Source organism: Nannobrachium achirus, assembly GCF_963921795.1.
Source record: "Nannobrachium achirus genome assembly, chromosome: 8".
In the NCBI taxonomy this organism is placed as follows: domain Eukaryota; kingdom Metazoa; phylum Chordata; class Actinopteri; order Myctophiformes; family Myctophidae; genus Nannobrachium; species Nannobrachium achirus.
The window spans coordinates 41,845,657-41,870,767 of record NC_137817.1 but is presented as its reverse complement, the minus strand read 5'-3'; the positions used below and the strand labels follow the sequence as shown (position 1 = coordinate 41,870,767).

The window sequence follows — 25,111 nt, the reverse complement described above, 5'->3', positions numbered from 1 at the left end:
ATCTACTCTATAACGTCACACATAATCAATCATGATAATATCTAATCTACTTCACATACCGGTACATCAGTGCCTTCTTTTACAGGTTTACAGGTACAATACATGCACGCTGCTCTGCTCATCGTGCGTGCCGGTCGCCCTCAAACCACTTTACACTGTCTTGCATCCCGCCGTTCGTTTGATTTAGCAAGGGAGTCAGTGGCAAATGCACCTCCAATTCAATTTGGGGCCGCACAGCGTAAGGTGTGTGGAGCCGCAAAGGCTAAACGTTTTACCATAATAATACAGGCCTTTTCACACGGGGAGCGACGTGGCACGTCTAGTCATTCCTTTCCAGTGAGAGAGGTGAGCGGGCGGGCAGAATCAGAATCAGAAGAATCGGATTCGGTTTTATTTGTCACGTCACAGGTTTACAGGTGTAAATCATTGGGTGGAATTTGTTTTCGTGCATGTGTAACCCCTAGTTACGTACTAGTAACAGGAAGTACAGGTATGTAGTGTTCAATAGTGTATATCATTAACTGGACTAGTATCAGAAGTATTCTAGACTGTTAAGAGCCAGTATTGCACATCAATAATGACACAGACAACAATATTGAAACAGTTGAATGGCCACTTATTATTACAACAACATGAAATTACAACAGTTACAATATGGAAAATAACAAACAAAAAGAAAAGCAGGCATAAATGTGAAACCCTTAGTTCCCAAAGTTTTAGATGTGAGTTATCGATCGATTTCGTTGGGGCCCTTTATCTGAATCGCGATATCGGTTCGAATCTCACGGTCCTACCTCACTGTCCGTGAGGGAGGGGGATCACCATCAGTGTTCAGACTCTGGGTAGCTCGCCACCCCAGTACAAACTGGGGAATCAATGGTTCTGGGGATCAATGGTGTCGCTGGGTAATGGAGACAGTCAAGCCTCACATACAGTACTGTACACCTGGCTCCTCAGTAGGTGGAATGGGAAGAGATGTCCTCTTCTCCACACAGCTCCAGGGGATCGATGGTCTGAATCTGAATCACCCAAAAAAACCTGACCTATAGTAGGTCAGACAAGATCCAATTGTATGTGTTATTCACACACACCATGTAAACCATGTTTCTAAATCTTCATGAATTGGCATGAATTAATACCTTTAACCCATATTAATTAACCCAATCATATCTTCTCATGAATTTGCATTAACTGATATCTTTTAACTTATATCAATTAGGCCAATCATGTCTCTTCTTGTAATCATGCACTGTAAAAGTACATTGAAAACATCAAAAATATCTAAAGCGCTTATATTCTTTTCACAGTCTTTTAAATATTCACTATATTCAATGAACTGTTTTCTTTTTTTAACCCAAAAATAATTCTACGAAATGCTCCTTTAATATTCACAATAAATTGGGGTAAATTGCATTAAAGTGCATAAAAGTATCCAAATGAGTGTTTTTGTGCAGTACTATGGGGATATTAATGGCTCAAACATCTCTCCCTGGCTAGCAACAGGTGAGAGATGCACTAATTAACTCCTCAAACACTGAACCCAAAATACACACTTCTTCAGTGACACAAAATACAATAATCTGTGCTTTCAGCATGTAACATGCGCACAAAATAAATTCTGCCAACCTTATGTGGCTAATACATCATAAACATCAGCATCAGTTCTTAAATCAACCATACAGTCATACATTATTTCACTCACCGATGATCAAAGCAATCAAGGCACAGAATGCAGATTCACCTGGTGGACGGTGAATTGCAACAACTCGGTCTCACACTGCTCTACAAAGTTAAAATGACACAATATTCACATCAGGAGTTGTCTAACAATGTTAGAAATGTGGATGCTTCGAAATGGAAGATTATTTCTCATTCTTACCAAGCGGATGGCAAAAGATTCTCTCTCTGTGTTTCTGTGTACAACAACATCAGATGCAGCAATGTGGTTCTGGCAGGAACAGGAAGTTCTCTGCTTATAAAGGACAGGAAGTGCATCACTAAAAGGGCTGGGCATAAGAGGCTCAGAGCTCAGTGATTGGCCACTTAGGGTGGCAATCGCAGAGCCAGGTAATTTTAACCTTTGCTGACTCCTGCAAGACACCCTGTTTGTTTGTTTTGAAATCTTTTTTCCTTCCATGTATTCAGCTTGTTCTTCCCATTTTAACAACTTGTATAGCAATAGATCAAGGTATATCAGTATGACTTAAATGTATTAAATCAAAAAGCACTTTTAAATCGTTTTTAGCACGTTGTAAATCAACTTAAAATGAATTATTTATTCATCCCATTTTCTATTTTCTCCATTTTAAATCCAGGCATGCTCATTTCAAGCCTGGGTTACACCCTCCCCTCCTGAACTCATGTACGTCCCCGGACATGGCAACGCTTACATGGTTATTGTTTGAGGGGGTGGGGCAGGGAAACTGTTCACAACCTCATCAATCAAGGATTTAACGTGGAAGAAAGATTTAAACACTGTGTCCAAGGGATTTCCAAGTTCGGCATAGTCGAGTCGCTTCGAGGGATGGCAACTTCTCTCCGATCTCCTGACAGAGACGGATACCTCCGTTTGTCCCTCTGTCTCCTCTTCAGTTGCTGCCTCGGTTTCATCCAACTTGTCCATTCTTTTCTCCTCAGATTCTTCATTACCAGTTCCATCTGTCTCCTCTTCACTCTCTATGTCAGAGAGCTCCGGATGGTGTTCATTCTGGATATCGACGTCATCAGGTAAGTTTTCTCTTTCCACAGGGCATTCTTCTTCAGGTAAGTCACCGTTCTCTACGGGACATTCGGTATCAGATAAGTCACCTTCATTTAGGTTTAGCACTTGTACCTGTTCAGTAGGAATCATTTCAGCAAGTAAGTACTCAGTGTCACCCTGATGGCAGGTAGGTTCCTTAAGCGTCAGGGGACTATCTGATGTACCATCAGACATATCAGTTTGGTTGTCAATTTCAGTACTACAATCAACATCTTGGGCATTCACTGGACTCTCGGCGGGACATACGCCTGGAGGTACAGTATGCTGTGCATCTTGCTCAGTAGACATAAGTGGATCAGGCTGCACTGGTCTCTCATGGACTGTGGGGACCTGAGGATTCTGGGACTCTCTGAACGAGTAGTCTGGAATACGATCATCAGCATTATCTTCTTCGGAGGAAGAGTGATCGGCATCAGTGTTCTCATCAGTTGAGGCTGTCGCCTCAGGGTTCACGTCAAGTTTAGGAGGACTTGCTTCAGGTGAGTTCAAGTCAGAATGTACTATTGGAACATTCTCAGGAAGAACTTCGGCTAGTTCTGGAGGGTTTTGCTCAACAGGTGATACTGGCATGGATCGTGACTCAGTTTTCTTTGTTCCAAATTTGACTGTTTCAGGGGCAAGATTGGAACTTGGGGTTTCCAATACTAGGTTTCCATGACTACAAAGGTAAGTGTAGCTTGCTTCGGGTTGGCTTCTGGATTGAACCGGCCTGCGGTATGGAGGATTGAATGTGCTCTTTAGTGGCCTCTGCTGGTCACCATGTTGATCCGATTTCTGCTCTCCAACCTCCCCTTCTTTCACTACTTGTCTGGGTCTTTGAGGCCAGGGCCTACGAGGCCCGCTGCGTCGCGGTACAGGTTGCGTGCCCTCATTCTCAACATCGCTCTCCGATGCAGAGCCAAGGCTGTCACTCTGTGCGTTCTGATCATTGGGTGCAGAACCACGGGGAGAGGGACGATGACGAAAACGTCGTTTATCGGGTGCATAGCGGCTACCTTTGACAGGAACCCCGCCTGGACCTGTCACATTGGCCGCTTTTGAGCCCTTTCTAGCTTCTATAACGTCAAACTCCACGATCTCTCCATCTCCCACACTGCGCACTAATTTCTTAGGATTGTTTTTCTTGATGGCTGTCTGATGGACAAAAACATCATCTTTGGTGTCATTTCTGCTTATGAACCCATATCCATTACGTACATTAAACCACTTCACTGTGCCTTGGACCGATGTGGCAATAATGTTTCTCTTTGGCTGTGACATTAACCGCCCGTTCATGTCGCTTACTGAAAGTGGAAGGGCTCTTCTTTCAATAGTAATCGGTACGGGGTCATTGGCATTGGGGCCAATGTTTCTCTCCGGGGCATCCGAGAGTGAATTGGGGGGCTGTTCCTTGGGGGTAAGAAGCTGTGGTTTCAAAACAGTGGTCTCAACGTGTGCAGTTGAGGCATCTTCGATCACAGTGTTCATAGCTTCAATATCTTTGCCAATCTGGGACAACACTTCTTTCAACACCCCTTCAAACTCATTGCCACTTAGCTTAGCTAAGGTTTTAACCTTGGTCATGAAGGTTTTGGTAATGTCACCGCATAGTTCAGTAGTGTACACGCTACTTAACGTCTTGACAGTATAAACACTGCCCTGTGCCGTGCGCTTTCTGTGTGGCAAAATTGCAGCTAAGTTTTCTACAGGTTCGCTGCTCGAGTATTCAACGATCAGGTTTTGGTACAATTGGGACGAATCATCAGTAACATAAAGGGACGTTTCAATATTGCCGTACTTTTTAAGAAAATCAATGACCTGGTCATCTTGTTCTGCTTCTCTGGTCAACCCACTAACAATGACTGCATTTGGGATTTTCACACAAGACCTTTTCACAAAATCCATATTGGACGTAATTTCAGTATTGATATGCAAATTACTGGCTCCTGGCTAGCTCGCCAATTCTGTAACCCCTAGTTACGTACTAGTAACAGGAAGTACAGGTATGTAGTGTTCAATAGTGTATATCATTAACTGGACTAGTATCAGAAGTATTCTAGACTGTTAAGAGCCAGTATTGCACATCAATAATGACACAGACAACAATATTGAAACAGTTGAATGGCCACTTATTATTACAACAACATGAAATTACAACAGTTACAATATGGAAAATAACAAACAAAAAGAAAAGCAGGCATAAATGTGAAACCCTTAGTTCCCAAAGTTTTAGATGTGAGTTATCGATCGATTTCGTTGGGGCCCTTTATCTGAATCGCGATATCGGTTCGAATCTCACGGTCCTACCTCACTGTCCGTGAGGGAGGGGGATCACCATCAGTGTTCAGACTCTGGGTAGCTCGCCACCCCAGTACAAACTGGGGAATCAATGGTTCTGGGGATCAATGGTGTCGCTGGGTAATGGAGACAGTCAAGCCTCACATACAGTACTGTACACCTGGCTCCTCAGTAGGTGGAATGGGAAGAGATGTCCTCTTCTCCACACAGCTCCAGGGGATCGATGGTCTGAATCTGAATCACCCAAAAAAACCTGACCTATAGTAGGTCAGACAAGATCCAATTGTATGTGTTATTCACACACACCATGTAAACCATGTTTCTAAATCTTCATGAATTGGCATGAATTAATACCTTTAACCCATATTAATTAACCCAATCATATCTTCTCATGAATTTGCATTAACTGATATCTTTTAACTTATATCAATTAGGCCAATCATGTCTCTTCTTGTAATCATGCACTGTAAAAGTACATTGAAAACATCAAAAATATCTAAAGCGCTTATATTCTTTTCACAGTCTTTTAAATATTCACTATATTCAATGAACTGTTTTCTTTTTTTAACCCAAAAATAATTCTACGAAATGCTCCTTTAATATTCACAATAAATTGGGGTAAATTGCATTAAAGTGCATAAAAGTATCCAAATGAGTGTTTTTGTGCAGTACTATGGGGATATTAATGGCTCAAACATCTCTCCCTGGCTAGCAACAGGTGAGAGATGCACTAATTAACTCCTCAAACACTGAACCCAAAATACACACTTCTTCAGTGACACAAAATACAATAATCTGTGCTTTCAGCATGTAACATGCGCACAAAATAAATTCTGCCAACCTTATGTGGCTAATACATCATAAACATCAGCATCAGTTCTTAAATCAACCATACAGTCATACATTATTCACTCACCGATGATCAAAGCAATCAAGGCACAGAATGCAGATTCACCTGGTGGACGGTGAATTGCAACAACTCGGTCTCACACTGCTCTACAAAGTTAAAATGACACAATATTCACATCAGGAGTTGTCTAACAATGTTAGAAATGTGGATGCTTCGAAATGGAAGATTATTTCTCATTCTTACCAAGCGGATGGCAAAAGATTCTCTCTCTGTGTTTCTGTGTACAACAACATCAGATGCAGCAATGTGGTTCTGGCAGGAACAGGAAGTTCTCTGCTTATAAAGGACAGGAAGTGCATCACTAAAAGGGCTGGGCATAAGAGGCTCAGAGCTCAGTGATTGGCCACTTAGGGTGGCAATCGCAGAGCCAGGTAATTTTAACCTTTGCTGACTCCTGCAAGACACCCTGTTTGTTTGTTTTGAAATCTTTTTTCCTTCCATGTATTCAGCTTGTTCTTCCCATTTTAACAACTTGTATAGCAATAGATCAAGGTATATCAGTATGACTTAAATGTATTAAATCAAAAAGCACTTTTAAATCGTTTTTAGCACGTTGTAAATCAACTTAAAATGAATTATTTATTCATCCCATTTTCTATTTTCTCCATTTTAAATCCAGGCATGCTCATTTCAAGCCTGGGTTACACATGTCATTTCATTGTTGTTTTTTTACAGGTGGGAAAGCAAAAGGGGGGCGGATGAATTTCTTCATCTCTTTCTTAAAACACATACACAGCCATTTACAATATGCTTTTGCGCCTATACTGCCAGGAATATTATTAATTTTTCAGAGTCACAGTAGATCTCCCTTATATGCATGACATTTTGGTAGGCTGTAGTCTATATAGTGTACACTAGATGTCGCCAACGAATAAGGTCTCTGGCGATTGCTAGAAGGCCTCAAATTAGCAACCAGTCCATTCACTTAGCATTAGCGTTAGCATGGAACGGCCCGGGACCCGTGCACGCCATACGCGCGCCGGATTGTCTTAAAAATTATCGACTATGTGCCTTAGATGCCCAATAGACGCACAGAGACTTCAAACCGGATCAAAATCCGACGTTTTGAACGTGAGATAAAAAAATATGCTTGTGTACATGGGAGACACGCTCGATTTCCGGTTTCCGGCGATGACGTCATTTCCATCGGAATATCATTGCTGAAGCTTATATGAAGCTAGAATGGTCATTTATAGCTCAAAAAATGTCAAAAAAATCAGAAAATGATCCCCAAGGCGACGTTTGGCGATCTGGCTGCCTCAGCCCTCCCCAAAATGGCGATTTTTGGCGTTTTGGCTGGCTAAGAGTTAAGGAGAAGAGAAGATATATGTAAACACATTCAGGGGCGTCACACCAAATTCTGGGCCCTGGGTACAAGGAATGTTAACTATTGAAAAATAGCAGATATACAAGCTCACAGCGCGGCACCGAGTGCCGCGCTGCGAGCTTGTAGATCTGCTATTTTTGAAAAATCGTGAAAATGTGTGCCAAGAAACCTATGTTTCCAAGTCAGTGATGCTCAAACTTTTTCATGTGAAGGACCCCCCCATCTCAAAATATTTAGTTCCAGGGACCCCCCCCCCCCCCCCCCCCCCGGAAGCAAAATTTGAGTTACAAATGTTCGCTTAAAATATACATATTCAAAGATGTGCACACATTTTCACGACTTTTCAAAAAATAGCAGATCTACAAGCTCACAGCGCGGCACTCGGTGCCGCGCTGTGAGCTTGTATATCTGCTATTTTTCAATAGCTAAAGTTACTAGGGCCCCTCCACCTTGGGCCCTGGTAACTCAGTCCCACTTTCCTACCCCTTGTGACGCCCCTGGACACATTCATATATGTGCTGTTTCAAGTGTTCAGGCTTTACTGCTCTTTTCCTGCAGATGCATTTTTTCCCACAGGTTTCTTTCCTGTTTTGCCTTTGAAATACTGTATTTATGGAGAATGGAGCGTATTTTTGCAGAAACCCGCAAATGGCAAGAAACCACTCCATTCTCATTGAAAAGCAGAATCCACCTTCATAGGTATAGATTAAACTTCGAATCAGAGAAGGTCATAAAAATAGCTGATCTACAAGCTCAATGTTCTGCCAAATCTATTGCAAATATGTATATGTAAATATGTACAGTATGTACATGAGTTTAGGCATAAGGTGTAGGCACTAGGCAGACTCGTCGTTGTTGATGGCATAATTGACAGCTCCAATGTAGTCATCAAGCATGCTGACGACGCGACAGTGATAGGCCGGATTGGTAGTCTGGGCAATCGAATAGGAGGAGGAGGGAAGCGGGAATGGAGCCGAAAAACTGGTTGATTGCAATCAGTGTGAGCAGGGCATTGTGAATCTACCCAGATGCATCTTATTAATCACAATAATGCACTCTAAAAAATAAGGAAATATCCGCGCCATCACTGTGCTGTCTCATAAGAATACCTTGAAGCTGGTCTTCTTAGCACAGAGCACAGCGTTGTGAGCTTGTAGATCAGCTATTTTCGGCAAAGAGGTTTTGTATAGGGGAAAAAGAGAAGACCAAGTACAGAGTGAAAGATCAACTTTATTAAGTATTGACGGTTCAAGTGGTTAAATATCGGAAAACACAAATTGACATGAATCCAGAATAGGCTACACTGATGATCGTGCTGTCAAACGATTAAACTATGAACAGGTTTTGGGGGTCCCTGCTTCATCTCTCTCTCAACTAAGGGGTCCTTGGCCTGAAAACATTGAGGCTATTTGATGCCCTCTCTCTCTTCGTGTTTTCTAAACGATGATGGCAGATGAGCAGGACAGTGTGTCACACAGGACTACTGCTGGTGCTGGAAACATCAAGTCACGGCCTCATTTGTGTGTGTGTGTGTGTGTGTGTGTGTGTGTGTGTGTGTGTGTGTGTGTGTGTGTGTGTTGGTAAATGTGGTTTAACGGGACAATTGGCCTGAATACACACCACACTAACAGGACATTTTGGATTAGCAGGACAGGACTGGTGTCCTGCTAATTCATGGACAATTCTGAAATAGCAGAAGTGTTTCTATTGGTCTAGAGAGCCCAAATCCACCTTTTTTTTTTGATGTCCTGTTAATACACATACACCCGACTTTTTTGTGTCTGAACAGCGCCCCCATAGGTTGTGTAATGCTACTGCATGTTCATACACAAGCTCATGAATATTCACACACAGTGTATGTTTTGAAGCACCTGATTGGCTGGGTGTCAGAGTCCTGTTAATGCACATACATGTTTTTATGAACATTTCAATGACATAGCATTTTGGGTGAATAACGTTAGTCATAAACAATCTTCAGGGGTCTGCCATTATAATAGCAACACCACAGGCCCCATGTGGCCCCCAGGGGCCCCTGGCTGCCATAAGCACACCGTTGCTCCGATCCACACTAAACTTGGCACACACACCGTTCAGGGGTCTGCCATTATAATAGCAACACCAAGGGCCCCATGTGGCCCCCAGGGGCCCCTGGCTGCCACAGGCACACCGTTGCTCTGATCCACACTAAACTTGATTGTACAAACACCGTTCTGGGGGTCTGCCATTATAATGGCAACACCACAGGCCCCACGTGGCCCCCAGGGGCCCCTGGCTGCCACAGGCATACCGTTGCTCCGATCCACACTAAACTTGGCACAAACACCGTTCAGGGGTCTACCATTATAATAGCAACACAAGGGGCCCAATGTGGCCCCCGGGTGCCCCTGGCTGACACAGGCACACCGTTGCTCCGATCCGTACTAAACTTGATTGCACAAACACCGTTCAGGGGTCGGCCATTATAATAGCAACACAAGGGGCCCAATGTGGCCCCCAGGGGCCCCTGGCTGCCACAGGCATACCATTGCTCCGATCCACACTAAACTTGATTGAACAAACACCGTTCAGGGGTCGGCCATTATAATAGCAACACAAGGGGCCCAATGTGGCTCCCAGGGGCCCCTGGCTGCCACAGGCACACCGTTGCTCCAATCCACACTAAACTTGGCATAAACACTGTTCAGGGGTCTACCATGTTGGTGGTTTGCCACACCATGGGCCTGCAACATGATTTGCATAACATACAGACAATGTTTCTTAATTATACAAATTTAACCAGATATTGCAATTGTTGTATTGTTATTTTGTGTAATAATTAATCAAAACGTCCCAAAAAATCACGTTTATATTAATGTCCATTTTCCAAGTTTGCCAACATTTTAGCTCACTCCAAGGAGGCTATGCATATTTTACAAACCACTCATCCAATTGACTGTACATTTTGTGGTTCTTACATGTTTCTATTTTTTATTAATGAATTGCATTTGTTTTCTTAATGAAAATCTTGGCCGGATTTAAAAGGCATTTTTAGAATCGGCCCCAGGCCTAAATGGATTAATGCAGTGGTTCTCAACCTTTTCAGGACACAACCCCCTAAATTAATAATAATAGCAGATCTACATGCTCACGAGGATGTAGATTGGCTATTTTCACAATTTCTGCATAATATTTGTCAATTTGGCCAATGTTTAATTTAAACTGTCACTCTAGAGGTATTAGAAAGTACTTAAACTGTCACTTTAAAAATGTGTAGCTATACAAGTGATGACCATGGTAATCAAATGGCTATTCGCATAACAGGTTTACCAGGCAGGCAGTGAGTGGTGGGCTTGCACATACCCCCCTATTCATATGGATAGGCTACTTTAACACCTACTGTAGGTTTCCAGCGGTGACTGTATGTGCATTGTGCGTGTCTCAGGCTACCTGGCTCCATTACTGTGATAGATGAGATTTGTTCAAAGCAAACTTTTAGTTAGCACGCACACATCTAAAGGCGCTCGTGCATGTGACGTCAATAAATGACCGTCCGCCCTGAAAAGAAAACCCCAAAGCACCACTGGTAGCAGCTCTGCACAGTCATGTATGCTGATCAGCGTAGCTCCTATATACAGTATCACATGACCACATCATGACCATGACATCATGTACAGTACATATGAGTTTAAGTTAACTCCGACATACAGGAGTAGGCAGGCACCCAGGCACCATTTTTACCCTTGGGTAAAAATGCTAATTAAGTTCAAGCCTACAGATCATTTTGGTCACTTTATCATCTAATCAGGCCTTTATGAACTATTTTAATATTTATATATTTGATATATAAATATCTTTCCCCCCAGGCTCAAGGCCTCTCCACATACACACCCATTGTAACTTCAAACTTCATTAAAAACACACACTATTTTTTTCTGGTGACTCATACTACCCTCCTAATACGTGAGCAGGCCGTGTTTTCTCAATAACCCTTTTCATTTATTTGTAATAATTCTTTGGGAAAATTTGAAAAATTAAAATTATTACAAATAAATGAAAAATTGTATCGAAAAAAAACATGGCCTGCTCATGTATTAGGAGGGTAGTATGAGTCACCAGAAAAAAATATAATGGAGTTTGAAGTTACAATGGGTGTGTGTGGGGAGAGGCCCTGAGCCTGGGGAGGCAGACCCATGCAAGGCAGAGTTTTTTTAAATGGAATATCCCTTTAAATCCCGATACTGATTCTAGAATTATTCCTCTACACAGTATTACACAGTATAGGCAAAATTCTTGTGTTACGAATTGTGTGTACATCTTGTAGATCAGTGACTTCACTAGCCTTCAGATACAGTATATGACACCAAAGTAGCTTACTACAATTCTAAGGTCAAATTATTCTAAATAAGCTTGTGACCTTGACCTTTTATCACTGAACTGTACTGTCTGTACTGTACTGTCTGTACTTTTACTGTACTGTAAAAACAGTGCAGTAAAAGTTTGTTTATCGGTGATGACACTGATTGACAAATTGTAGCATTCCCTGTGGGATCATAAAGCACCAAATAGAGTGTCTCGTTTGGCTTGAATAAAGCATAGCCTTATTAGCCTACTACCAAGGTTGTCCCGAATATGCCATTTCCTCATATGTGACACAATGTTACTATAGTCCGGCCAGTTTGTGCAGTATTTTGATGGAATCGCGCACTTTTTTGCCTGAAATGCTCGGACTACAATCAGTCTAACCTGCTTGATTCCTCCAGACTCAAATCTAATCCTCATCTCCTTGCTTGAGGGAGCAGGGATTTAAAGTTCCTTGAAGTACACAAGTTCCTTGAAGTGGGACACAACGCACGTGAGGATACAGAATTTGCAACTATATTGCTTTTATCGCCTGAAGAGGTTCGGAGTCTAGGCTACTGCATCCTCAGGCTGGACTACAATAGCTCCATTGAGAGTGTTCTGTCACACCTGGATTCGCCCACGAGAATTATTAAAGTTATATCACTGGATTGATCCAGACAGACAAACAGTCTTTTAATTATATAAAAGAAAATAATGTGTGAATTAAATCAAACAAGCCACCTGTCCTGTTCTCTGATTGGCTGTAGCACGTCTCTACTCTCAGTGCTGTCACAACCCATGTTAGGCTTTTAGGTTATAGGACGGCAAAAGGATCATCTGGGCTAGCATGTTGCATTGTGAACCGGGCTTAAGAAATCTGTTATACAATCCGGGATGAGGTGCGTGTGTGCGCGTGTGCGTGGGTGCATCCGGCAGTGGTAGGTCACGTCAGACAGTGGGTAGGTAGGAGTCTATGGCATCTCAGTGATGTCATGATGACTCAGACATGCAACAAATCGGTCATATATCTGCACAAAAAGGGGTAAATTGCCCCCATTGATTACGGAAGGGTACTTTAGAAATCTGAAGATACCCTTACACTTAAACCTTATGCTGTATGTTTACTGTTCAGAGAGAAAGCAATGGTGCACAGTCATTTAGATAATCATCTGGGGACCCCCTCCCCAAAATAATTCCCTGACCCAGAGGTTGAGAACCACTGCTTTAACTAACCAGAACAAAAAAAATAAGCCATGTGCATAGATTACACAGATTATGAGTTCCATTTGGTTCCATTTGTATATAGTCACTAGTAAGACTACCCTAAGCATAAAGTAACACGTAGGATTTACTTTCACACATATTCACAGTATTTAAAGCCTTGCCTTGTACAGACTGCATACAAACAAACCAACTGACTGTGGGGGGAGGGGCAGCTTCTCACTCACACAGTTTTGAGTGAGTGCAGTGAGGGAGATGGGGGATGGGGGATGGGCAGGCAGCACAGGTGAATTTGATCAGTGGCTGATTGCATTGCAAGCTAGTAATCAGCAAGTGGGCTACAGTGGAAAGAATGAGTGAAAGGGTTTCCCTGCACAAGGTGAAATCTTTGAAAAGAGTGGAGGAGAGCTTAACTCAAATTGGTTAACAATCGGCAGACAAACAGGCAGGCAGACAGACAGACAGACAGACAGACAGACAGACAGACAGACAGACAGACAGACAGACAGACAGACAGACAGACAGATAATGTTAATTTAACCTTGCATCATGAGACTTAGAGTTCATTTGGTTCCATTTGTACTGTCAGAGCAGTGTAGATGTTGTTGACTAAAACTATGACGAAAAGTATTTGTCGATTGCATTTCTTTCACTGACAAAAACTAAATAAAAACTAAGCTGTGATGACTAAAACTAAGACTAATTATATTGACAATTTCGTCAACAAAATCAAAACTAGACTAAAACGTTAGGGAGGGACTAGTGGAGTAGAGGGACTAGTGGAGTAGAGAGTCATTTTATGTTTGGTTGTTCTCAAGTGTTGCGTGCTGAAAATAGCAGATCTACAAGCTCACAACGTGTCGCGCAACGCGTTGTGAGCTTGTAGATCTGCTATTTTCAGCACACAACCAAGTGTAAAATCACTCATTACGATGCCATCAAGGCCTGCCAAAATACATTTTAGTTGACTAAATGAACTGTAGATTTAGTCGCCTAAAAATGTATGATATTTAGTCGACTAAAATTAGACTAAAACTAAAACTCTTCAGGTCACTAAATTATGACTAAAATTAAATGACATTTTATTCAAAACTAAATCAAAATTTGTTGTCAAAAACAACAGTGTCAGAGTCCCTGGGCCTGAACAGTGGTTCTCAAAGTGGATTCCAACCTGGAATTCACTTTGAGAACCACTGTGTGAACAGAATATGAACATTTTTACATAACAGCATGGTAGCAATATCAGAATAATGATAGTTGACAAAGTAACCATCTTGGTGGTGCCGGTGGTGATAACATTAATATCCAAAGAAAACATTTGCCTTGTCATGGCATGTTCGGGGACATCATGAGCATTTAGCAATACAAAAGATTTGCATTCATTCAACCTTTATTTAATTTCTCGAAAAGATCAATTGAGGGAGATCCTCATTTACTACTTTATTGAAAATAGATGTTTTGATTTATGTAAATGTGGGGGTTTCTGGACTAACTCTGGTATTAAACATAATTCTGGAAAAAGTAGCCTATTTATACATTTGCAGGCAACTGAATAATGGGGATGCAGTAACGCACTGTAGCTTATGAGATACTGCAAATCAATTATCAAATTATAATTGCCATAATTATTCCTTGCAGCTACAAAAATGATGTCATACAACATGTAACTCAACATTAAAGTAGGGCTGGGTGATAAATCTCAGACCTGACTTTCTTTTTTTTTAAGATTAGTTTTTTGGGCTTTTTATGCCTTTATTTGTTAGGATAGTAGACAGACAGGAAATGGGGAGAGAGATGGGGAATGACATGTGGCAAAGGTCGTCCGGATCGGGAATCGAACCGGCGACCTGCATACCTAGACTTGTGGATCTGCTATATTTTAAAGATTCACTTAATTTTTCTTCCTGTGCATTTACCCGCTGGAAAAAACAATGTCATTGCTTAATTGCAGTGCACTTAAAACTGACCCAAAAACAACAAATGTATCGATAATTTATACCTACAATCGACAGGCTGCAGTCTAAGGCAGATTTTGGTTTCGGAAAATGATTTGAAAAATGCTCCCTTCAAATGTTCTGGGTAGCTATAATCACTGTAGCAGGTCCCCCAGCAGCAACGTTTCACCATGGCCGTAATAATGTAATATAAATGTTTTTGATATTAATTTGCCTATATACCAGTAAGACTCCCTAATCGGGTCACATTTATGATCGGCTACTTTTGACTATTTTCCCATATTTTTTTCCCAGGGGGTCCGTGGGGAGCCCTGGCGGTGGCTGGGCCCCTGGGTACCCCCTGGGTGCTGGCCCCGTCTCTCCCGGTCGATGGGGGGCCAAGGTACGGGCTTTTTAGAGGGTTATGGGAGCCAACTTTGGGTGGAAGTGTTTTGCTACGCTGTCGTCCAATCCTCACAGTTAGGGAGAGGGCTTTGCGACAGATCAATCATGCAGTAATCATGCAGATCTACAAGCTCGCAGCACGAAGCATTGTGAGCTTGTAGATCGTCTATTTTTTGGCAAAGAGATTTGGTAGAGAGTGAAAAACTACTGTATCAAGTACATATATTATGTACCTTTTACCAATTATAGAGGGTTTAAATAGTACTGGATATGCAGCTCGGCAAATAAAAGGTGAATTGATCCCAGTGTATGACAGAGGATGATATCACGATAAATTAAATCTCCACAATATGATTATTGTCTCCACCAGCCGAAGGCTGAGGGAGAGTATGTTTTCCCCTCCGTCCGTCCGTCCGTCCGTCCGTGCGTCCGTGCGTCCGTGCGTCCTCGCAGTTTGTGAGCAGCTAATCTCAGTCACCGTTGGCCCGATCACTGCCAAACTGAGCACACACACTCCCTGGATGCCAATCTAGAACCTCTGCCCCACATTTTTCAAATCAGCCTCATGGTGGCGCTATAACAGGCCGATTTGTGTGGCCTGGTTGTTACCGGCTAATCTCCGGCGCCGTTGGCCCGATCGCTGCCAAACTGAGCACACACACTCCCTGGATGCTAATTCAGAACCTCTGCCCCACATTTTTTAAATCAGCCTCATGGTGGCGCTATAACAGGCCGATTTGTGTGGCCTGGTGGAGACCTGTGCTCGGAAGAGCACTGCTTCTAGTTGTGAGTGTTTTTTATCACGATAAACGATAATATCGTATATTGTCCCATCCCTACGGTCTGAGGTGCTTTGGCGGTCTTCCCCGAATTGTGTCTGATTACAGCGGGGCAGGGCTACATTCCTGTGTCCTACAAAAAATAAATATTGAACCTTGTTCATGATTGGTGTGTTTTTCAGCTATAGTTTTTGGTCTTATAACCCTTCCAGTAAATCTCTTATGAAAATCTCCAAAGAAGTCAAGAATAACAGACGAGCTGTAAAGTTAACTTCACAAAGCTTAAGTCTATTGACCCCTCAGTCATGACATTTTCAATGTCCCCCTTCGACCAAGATGGATGAAAATGCTAGTTTGTTCACTGCAGAACTTTATTAACAGTAGCTCAACATTGAAGATGTTGAAATCACATCTCTCAGCCTGTTCTCAGGCCTGCTAAGTCACACACAGTAGTCATATTGCATTGAATTGTAGTTTACCATCTCAGTGGCACCAACAACACTTAGTTAGTGAGCTTTGTATCGATGTCATTCCAGTCCTGCATGTTTACTGGCTTATATTCCACTTGTATCGTTGATCCTGAGGGCAAGTCAGGTGTTGAAACAGTAACACACCACTGTAGGCAAGAGACATTGACCGAAGTGCTGTACATGGTGCATAAATGACAAACAGGCCTACCAGTAAGACTCCCTAATCGGGAGATAAGCGACCGTCAGGTCACATGTATACACAAAGACGGATGTAACTGGCATTGGTTCCTAGTTGTGTGGACAATGTATAGTTTTGGTTGGCTCAGAGAATGTGGGGTGTACCGATTTTCGTGATTTTAGGGCAAAATTTGTAGGAGCAGTGTCCAAAAATGTGTTTGAAAAAATCGGCCTGATGGGGGCGCTATATGGGACAGATCCATGTTGATGACATGAGTGTAGACATACTGTGTAGCGATTTGCGCAGGAAAATTAAGGAACATTAAAAGCCAGCGAAAAAACAAATGTGTCTTAGGAAGAGATTTAAAAACATCAATAGAATGCCTTGTTTGTGTTTAGCTATGTCACATTTAATCACATTTGACCCTTAAATACCCTGCAGTGACATATTTTCATGTGTTTAATTGCAGCTGTCCTGTTAATGTAGTTAGTCCTGTTAATTCACATGGGCGGAGCTTAGAACCTAATTATCTAATGTCCTCCTAATGTAGGATTTTGTCAGGTTGTTAAAACTTGAGTTGTGTTGAGTTTATTCAACTTTTGAAGTGAAATATGTGTTCTATGGCTCAAAATAGATTTTTTGACATGCTCCACATATTAGTAAAGCAAGTGGAAAGTGGTGTCCTGCTAATGTTGTAAACCGCAGGTTTGAGCTAAAGGGTCCTGCTAAACCACATCTACCAGTATAGGTGTGTGTGTGTGTGTGTGTGTGTGTGTGTGTGTACGTGTGTGTGTGTGTGTGTACGTGTGTACGTGTGTACATGGGACAGTGATGTGGATATGTGTAGACAGCAGCCACATTGCTACTGTAGGTTAAAAACACAGCAATTATACATCCAGCTCCAGGTCATGTGTGTGAGTGTTCACTGTGTATTTGCATCTACTGTATGAGTCTGCCTCTCCTCTCCTCTCCTCTCCTCTCCTCTCCTCTCCTCTCCTCTCCTCTCCTCTCCTCTCCTCTCCTCTCCTCTCCTCTGAGGTAGATAGACCCCATCAGTGTGTGATCGTGCTTGATTTTCCCTGACTGGCTGATAAATCTGCCTCCTCTTGTCTCCGTCAGTCTTATCTCTCGGTCTGCTGTCTCTGGAGGGGTATTCCTCCCCCCTTACGATCCAAGACAAGTGTATATACTACTCAAACCCCCCCAAATCTTGAAGCCATTTCCTCCATTTACCGTGACTGGCTGAACATGTGTATAGAGATTGCATAAGGAACCCTTGATTTGGTTCACGTGACAACCTTATTGCGTCCGCCATGTGTGCAAAACTTTGAATATAATATTCTTTTAAAGCAAACATTTTTAACTCATATCTTTGCTTCTGGGGCTGGGGGTCCCTGGAACAAAATATTTTGACATGGGGGTCCACAGTCAAATAGCCTACATATAGGCTAATTCTAGGGTCCTTGACATTAAAAACTAAGAAGAAATGTTTAGGTATTTTTCCGGTCTTAATGGTTCAAGGTTCAAGGTTGTACTTTATTGTTTATCTTTTGTACAGGCACATAAGAGTAAAACTTAACAGAGATATGCAGACAAGTTGTGCCGGTTTTCATAGTTAACTGCGAACTACGGTCGCAATAATAATGACAGAAAGATTTTGGGAAAAAGAGAGTTCAAAAGGCAAAAGAGCAAAGAAAGAATAAAAGAGCATCCTCAAATGTACATGTGCATAAAGTTAAGTATATTGTAATACACCAACAGCATTTTTTTCCAGTAGTTGCCATACTGTACTTAACTTTTTGTAGACAACTTCACTGTGTATTCTATGTGCAACAGGTTAGTATATTCAACTTAAACGGTAAATAAAAATGGCGCATTTGTATAGCACCTTTATCCAAGGCGCTTTACATAGATTGTGCATTACATTCACCCATTCACACACACATTCATACACCCATGGCGGAGGAAACCATTCAAGGCACCAACCTGGGTTCAGCAACTAGGGGTTCAGAGTCTTGCTCAAGGACTCTTCGACACTTAACTCTGCCAGGTTCGAACTCGGAACCTTTCGGGAACCCTCCATATTTTCGTATGTGCAGTAGGTGCAATTCAACTACACAGTGTCTATTTATGACCGTAGTGCTATATGCTCACAGTGAGACCTCATATCTCTCCATGTTGGCCTCTCTGTCCCACCAGATGCCCAGCGAGTATGAGGCCAACCCGGAGCTGCTGTTCTACCGCATCACCCACCTGAACCACCGCCAGCAGTACCTGATCTGGTCCGCCGCCGTCACCACCGCCGGCCGCGGGAACATCAGCGACAAGGTCACCGTGGAGCCCGCCGCCAAGGGTGAGTCCTGGGACGACCAAGAGAGGGAGAGAAGGAGGGGGGAGGGAGAGAGAGAGAGAATCAGATATTCGGAATCAGAATCCCTTTATTGCAGTGGTCCGGGGACCACTGGTCCTTGAGGGGGTTCCAGGTGGTTCCCAGCTAAATGATGGAGCGTTGGTAACCAAATGGACCCTCGTAGATCTTTAACTCAAAAGTTAAATATCTGCATCGCTTAATTTACAAGAAGTCTACACAGTTAGAGCAGTGGCATAACGTTATTATTGTTTGTTCGGGCCTGACTCAATCTGGATAGAATCCTGTAGTGTGCGGAGCCCCCGGCTTTTCAAATCGCCTAGTGTGAGCGTGTTTAGATTATCTGGTAAGAAAATCTTAAACGCTTATCCTGTAGTGTGTAATGCTACCCGATTTCATCACTCCCGATGATCTGCTAATGTAAGGCCAGCCCAGCCTTACTTACAAGCCTCCCACCCCCCACCACTTTCCAGTTGTATTCATATACTGTATATCCTGAAGATTTTTGGAGCTGTGTGAAGCACAGGCTCCCTATACGTGGCCGTGTGGGTCTGTGTGTGTGTGTGTCTGTGTGTGTGTGTGTCTGTGTGTATGTAGCCTGAACTTCCTAAACTTCGGCACGCCACTAGTCCCACAGTTTTGCCACCACACACTCGCGCCATATGTCAAATCGACCGGCTTACTCGGGAATCGTGGGCTATTACTTTTCTAAGAGAAAGGTTCTATAGTTTAATTGATATTAATTTATTAGTGAATTAATTTTCCCCATTGACTTATCATGGGAATTGCAAAAACTCACATTCAATTATTTGTCTCTCGCAAACCATAGGGGCTAGAGTTTCAAGACTTGGAGAGGAGGTTCATAATGATTTCAAGGATTAAATAAAAAATAATTGTGTCATTTGGCCGCATGGTGGCGCCATAACACCCCACTTTACGTTTTGGCCTGTAACTCTTGAACCGTAGGTCGGAAAATTAAAAATATTTTTTCCCTGGATTCCTTGGGTCATGACGCATCTCCCCATATAGGCCACGCCCATTTGCGCCATGATAGATTTTCCGCCATCTTGAATTTTCTCCAAAACACACTGTTTGCTCCTTTTCCTACATATTTTCTTCAAATGTCACAAAAATCGGTACACATGATCCACACACACACACACACACACACACACACACACACACACACACACACACACACACACACACACACACACACACACACACACGCACACACACACACACACACACACACACACACACAGCTCCACTTCACACGGGTGTGATTTTTACATAAGGGTGTGTTGATATATCATTCATAGCCTGATCTACATCATATTTTGTTCCTAAAACATGGCGAAAATGGTTTCTTTATGCCTGTTAACAATATTTTCTGATTTATGGAGCGATAAGCAGAGATATATAAAATCCCATATGTAATTTGTTTTGTCTCTAATAATTATGTCAAGAAAATGAAACGGTAGTTTTAAACCTGGCTTTATCCAATTTATGTCCCCGAAATGTATGCAAATTAGCACATATAATGCCACATTTGCATATTTTTAAACATATAATTCCAGAAAACCTGTAATACAAAAATTATTAGTCTTAATGTAAGTAATAAACTAGAGACGTTTCATTGTGATAGCTAGTTATCTTTTTTTACCCTAGTCACCTGGCTGCCACATGTCTCCCTTTAAGAGAGAGAGAGAGAGAGAGAGAGAGAGAGAGAGAGAGAGAGAGAGAGAGAGAGAGAGAGAGAGGTGGCTGTAGTTTATGGCACCATGAGCTGTCATTATGTGGACTGAAGCCTGATTCATACATTGTCGTATGACAATAACAGATCATTCAGCTCACAATGCTCTCTTCCATACGCTTTGGAAAGCATTGGAAACCTAGAGATCTTCCTCTAAAATTCACTGGATGGTCTGCTTCTTACAGTGAGGTGTGTGCGCTTGCACGGGCGTGTGTGTGTGTGTGTGTGTGTGTGTGTGTGTGTGTGTGTGTGTGTGTGTGTGTGTGTGTGTGTGTGTGTGTGTGTGTGTGTGTGTGTGTGTGTGTATACTTCACAGAATAATAGAGAGGCAGGGTGTGTGAGAAAACGAAGAGGGCAGTTTGATCAATAGGGTTTTGAAAAAGACAGCAAGTAAAATGGGATTTGGAGAGAGAACAGATAGTAATAGAGAGAGAGAGAGAGAGAGAGAGAGAGAGAGAGAGAGAGAGAGAGAGAGAGAGAGAGGGGGGTGTGTGTGTGTGTGTGTGTGTGTGTGTGTGTGTGTGTGTGTGTGTGTGTGTGTGTGTGTGTGTGTGTGTGTGTGTGTGTGTGTGTGTGTGTGTGTGTGTGTGTGGTGCGTGCGTGCGTGCGTGCGTGCGTGCGTGCGTGCGTCTGCGTGCGTGCGTGCGTGCGTGTGTGTGTGCGCACGCTCACGCGAATGTGCACACGCATGTGCGTGCGCGTGCTGTAAAAGGCAGTGTGCTCCAGGCTGCCCCACTAAATACTTCATTCAGCCTAAAACACACGATTACTAAGCTCTCACATTACGATGTTGAGATTAGAGAGAGAGAGTGGGAGAGAGAGAGAGAGACACTAGAAAGACAAAGAGAGAGATGGAGAGTAACTGAGGACAATCATCTCCCTTTAATGAATACTGTATACTACTGTATACACTTTTGAGTGTGTATCTGGGTGCACACAATATTTATACTGTGCACATAATAAATATGACATATTTGTACATGTGACCCCTCTTAATCTGTATTCATACACTACACATACTGTGCAATGTCCTGTGTTTATAAAGAAGCCTGCCAATCACCTTAAAGATGGGGTGCCATGATTTTTTTCCCCCATAAAACATGATGATCAGGTATTATGATTATACTAGGAGGAAGATTGTTTTCCAATAAAGTGTACAGAAAGTGTTAAAATTAGGTTTTTATGGTGACCCAGATGAAGTTAGCGACACCCACAGTGTTGGGTGTATGGTATGGTATGGGTAAAAGGGTAGGGGATGATTATATGATGTCATTAAATCAGTGTTTTTCAGTTGGGCCTTTTGACTCAGAGGCTTTCAGCTTTCAGGAAGTAACCAAAAATACACAGGGAAGGCAAATTTACACATTATAATCCCACTAGGTGGTATATTTGAGTAATGTTAACTCCATAGACACATTCAAAACAGAAAAAGTACAAAACTATGGCACCACCTCTTTAAAGATGTCCTAAATCCATTAATGAAAATCTTTTCCAACCATGAGCGTGTACAGATGAAACCAAATGGACCCTTATGGGTCCTTTTGGTTTCATTTCTACTCTCTCTGAGTTAACAGTAAGTATTTAATAGTGTACACTTATTACACCTCTCTCTCTCTCTCTCTCTCTCTCTCTCTCTCTCCTCTCTCAGCTCCAGCTAAGATCCTGTCCTTCGGGGGCACAGTGACCACACCTTGGATGAAGGAGGTCCGACTTCCCTGTAGCTCAGTGGGAGAAGCCACTCCCACCATCAAATGGACCAAAGACAGGTCAGAACCACACCGGAACCCGCTTGAGCCCCCATTTCATACTATGTTGACATGCCTAATATATTAGCGACCCCATGTTGAACACTAAAGTCTAAACACTTCGATATAATGGTTGTTATATCCTCGCTATTTTGGGAATGCCATTTTCCAACAATGTCTTTCCGCCCCCAAACAAAACAGCGAAAATAGTGGATCTACAAGCTCTCAACACGTCGCTTGGCGTCTATTTTCGCTGTTTTAGAAATGGGGCTGTGGTAACTTATTTTTTTGCCACCCCCCTCTTTCTCTCTGAAATTACGCCTCTGGTTTCGTAGCCTGAAAGGAAACATGGTTATTCCATAAATCCTCATTAATATTGACAGTGTACTGTACGACGGTAGCGGTCCATACTGGCTCCTATACCAGCCAGCTAGGAATCAGACAGATATTCTGTCTGGCTCTGCACACTGAAGTCCAGGGGCGTCACATGGGGGGGAAAAGTGGGACTGAGTTACTAGGGCCCAAGGTGGAGGGGCCTTAATTACTTTATACTTTAGCTATTGAAAAATAGCAGATATACAAGCTCACAGCATGGCACAGACCGAGTGCCGCGCTGCGAGCTTGTAGATCTGCTATTTTTGAAAAGTCGTGAAAATGTGTGCAAATCTTTGATTATATGTATTTTTTGTACATTTTGCTTCTGGGGGGTCCCTGGAACTAAATATTTTGAGATGGGGGTCCGTGGCAAAAATACATATCATTTTGGGTCCTTCACATGAAAGAATTTGAGCACCACTGACATAGAAACATAGTTTTCTTTTATAAAAAACCTTAGGATTGAAGAATTTTCAAGATTTAAAAAAAATATAGCAGATCTACAAGCTCGCAGCGCGGCACTCGGTGCCGTGCTGTGAGCTTGTAGATCTGCTATTTTCTCAATATTTAAAGTACCCAGGGCCCAGAATTTGGTGCGACACCCCTGGTGAGGAGGATTACTCACAGGAGGTGGACAGGGTGACGGTGACAGCTTCCATGGAGTGGGTGTAACGAATCACAGACACAGTCCCCCTCGGTGTCAGCGAAACAAGCTTCAGGCTGTACTTGTTGATCATAATACTACAGAGGGACGGTTTCAACCTACGGAGGGGGTCCTTTGACATGAAAATGTTTCAGAACCACTGGCATTATGTTGATGTCGGACGTGACATCCTATTATTACGGTGATATTATGTCATGCTTCATGCCATTTGTTCACACTTCCTCGAACCACACATTGAATCTTTTTTTTATTTTTTATGCTAAACTCTAATTTGGTTAAGACAAGGCAATTAATTCTATTGCACATTTCAACAACACTGCAATCCAAAGCTCAACACCGAGAGCATTAGATGCTAAGACAAAAGAAAGACATTATAAAAGGGCATTTGAATACAATCCTACTAATAAACGACCGCATGTGCTGTCTGTCCGATATAAATGCATGCTGACTTTCACTGATACGACTGGGTTCTCCAAAATTCTGAGACTCTACATTCACTGCACATAATTTGGAGGACATATGTTCGAACGGGCAAGGATTAGTTTAAATTATTATTAAACAGAACAATTAGAGAAGTGTATTGTGCAGCACAATAATCAAAAGGGGTGAAAGGCAGTGGCAAACAGAAACGTCTTCAGCTTTGATTCACAAGAACTGAGAATGAGTTGTTGTTTTTTCCTTCAGATTTATGGTGCCTAAAACAAAATGTACTTCTCCGCATTTAGTTTGAGTTAATCTATCCCAGACAACCTGAGAGGTCTGAATGATGTATCACAAAATCAGAAAGGTATTTTGTGTCTAAACTGTTCAATTTGTCATACTGCAAATTAATCGACAGTAAACGTTTGAAACCAGTTCTTTGACAGACAGGAAGCCAGTACAGTGTGTATCTGAGAACCGGAGTGACATGATCCACTTCCTTGGTACCAGTGAAGACTTGAGCAGTAGTGTTCCGCCTCAAAATGATCTCTCTCTCTCTCTCTCTCTCTCTCTCTCTCTCTCTCTCTCTCTCTCTCTCTCTCTCTCTCTCTCTCTCTCTCTCTCTCTCTCCCTCTCTCTCCATTTCAGTGAGGACACAGCCATCCCGTTGTCTCAGGACGGCCAGCGTCTCATCCTGGCCAACGGAACCCTGGTGCTGCGCTCGGTCAAAGCTGAAGATTCTGGCTACTACACGTGCACGGCCACCAACACACTGGGCTTTGACACCATCATAGTGAACCTGCTTGTGCAAGGTGAGAGCAAGAGAATATCAGCAGCATATACGCAGGAGGACATAGTCAAATCTGGGAGACTTAGTTTAACTCTTAATACATTGACTCCATTTTAACATACCTCCGTACTCCCACCTGCCATTTGTCTCCATAGACTTCCATGTAATTGGGTGTGCACGGATCATGCACACCCATGCCTAGATAATGCACTACGTGTGTCCACATTGCTCACAGCTTTCAAACAAAAAAATCCGAATGGAAATCCGTTCAGGCATTCATGAGATAACAGCCACTATATTTAACAAAGATGGCTGCCAAAATGGCTGCCATGCTTGAAAGATGGGGTTGCTATGGGGGTTAAACATGCAATTTCGCGATTGCTATCATGCCTACTCCATTTTTGGGGGTCA

The 25,111-nt window shown here is 42.6% G+C and overlaps 1 protein-coding gene across 1 annotated transcript in view; it reads left to right on the top strand.

The window, feature by feature from the left end:
• The window catches only part of dscaml1 (Down syndrome cell adhesion molecule like 1), a gene marked incomplete at both ends in the record, with an annotated part of 137,714 nt that overhangs the window by 97,794 nt on the left and 14,809 nt on the right, over nt 1-25,111 (top strand). Inside the window, 3 exons of the mRNA XM_080731890.1 lie at nt 18,782-18,935; nt 22,355-22,472; nt 24,559-24,722. Coding sequence (XP_080588016.1) covers nt 18,782-18,935; nt 22,355-22,472; nt 24,559-24,722 — 436 coding nt within the window. The remainder of the gene's footprint in view (nt 1-18,781; nt 18,936-22,354; nt 22,473-24,558; nt 24,723-25,111) is intronic.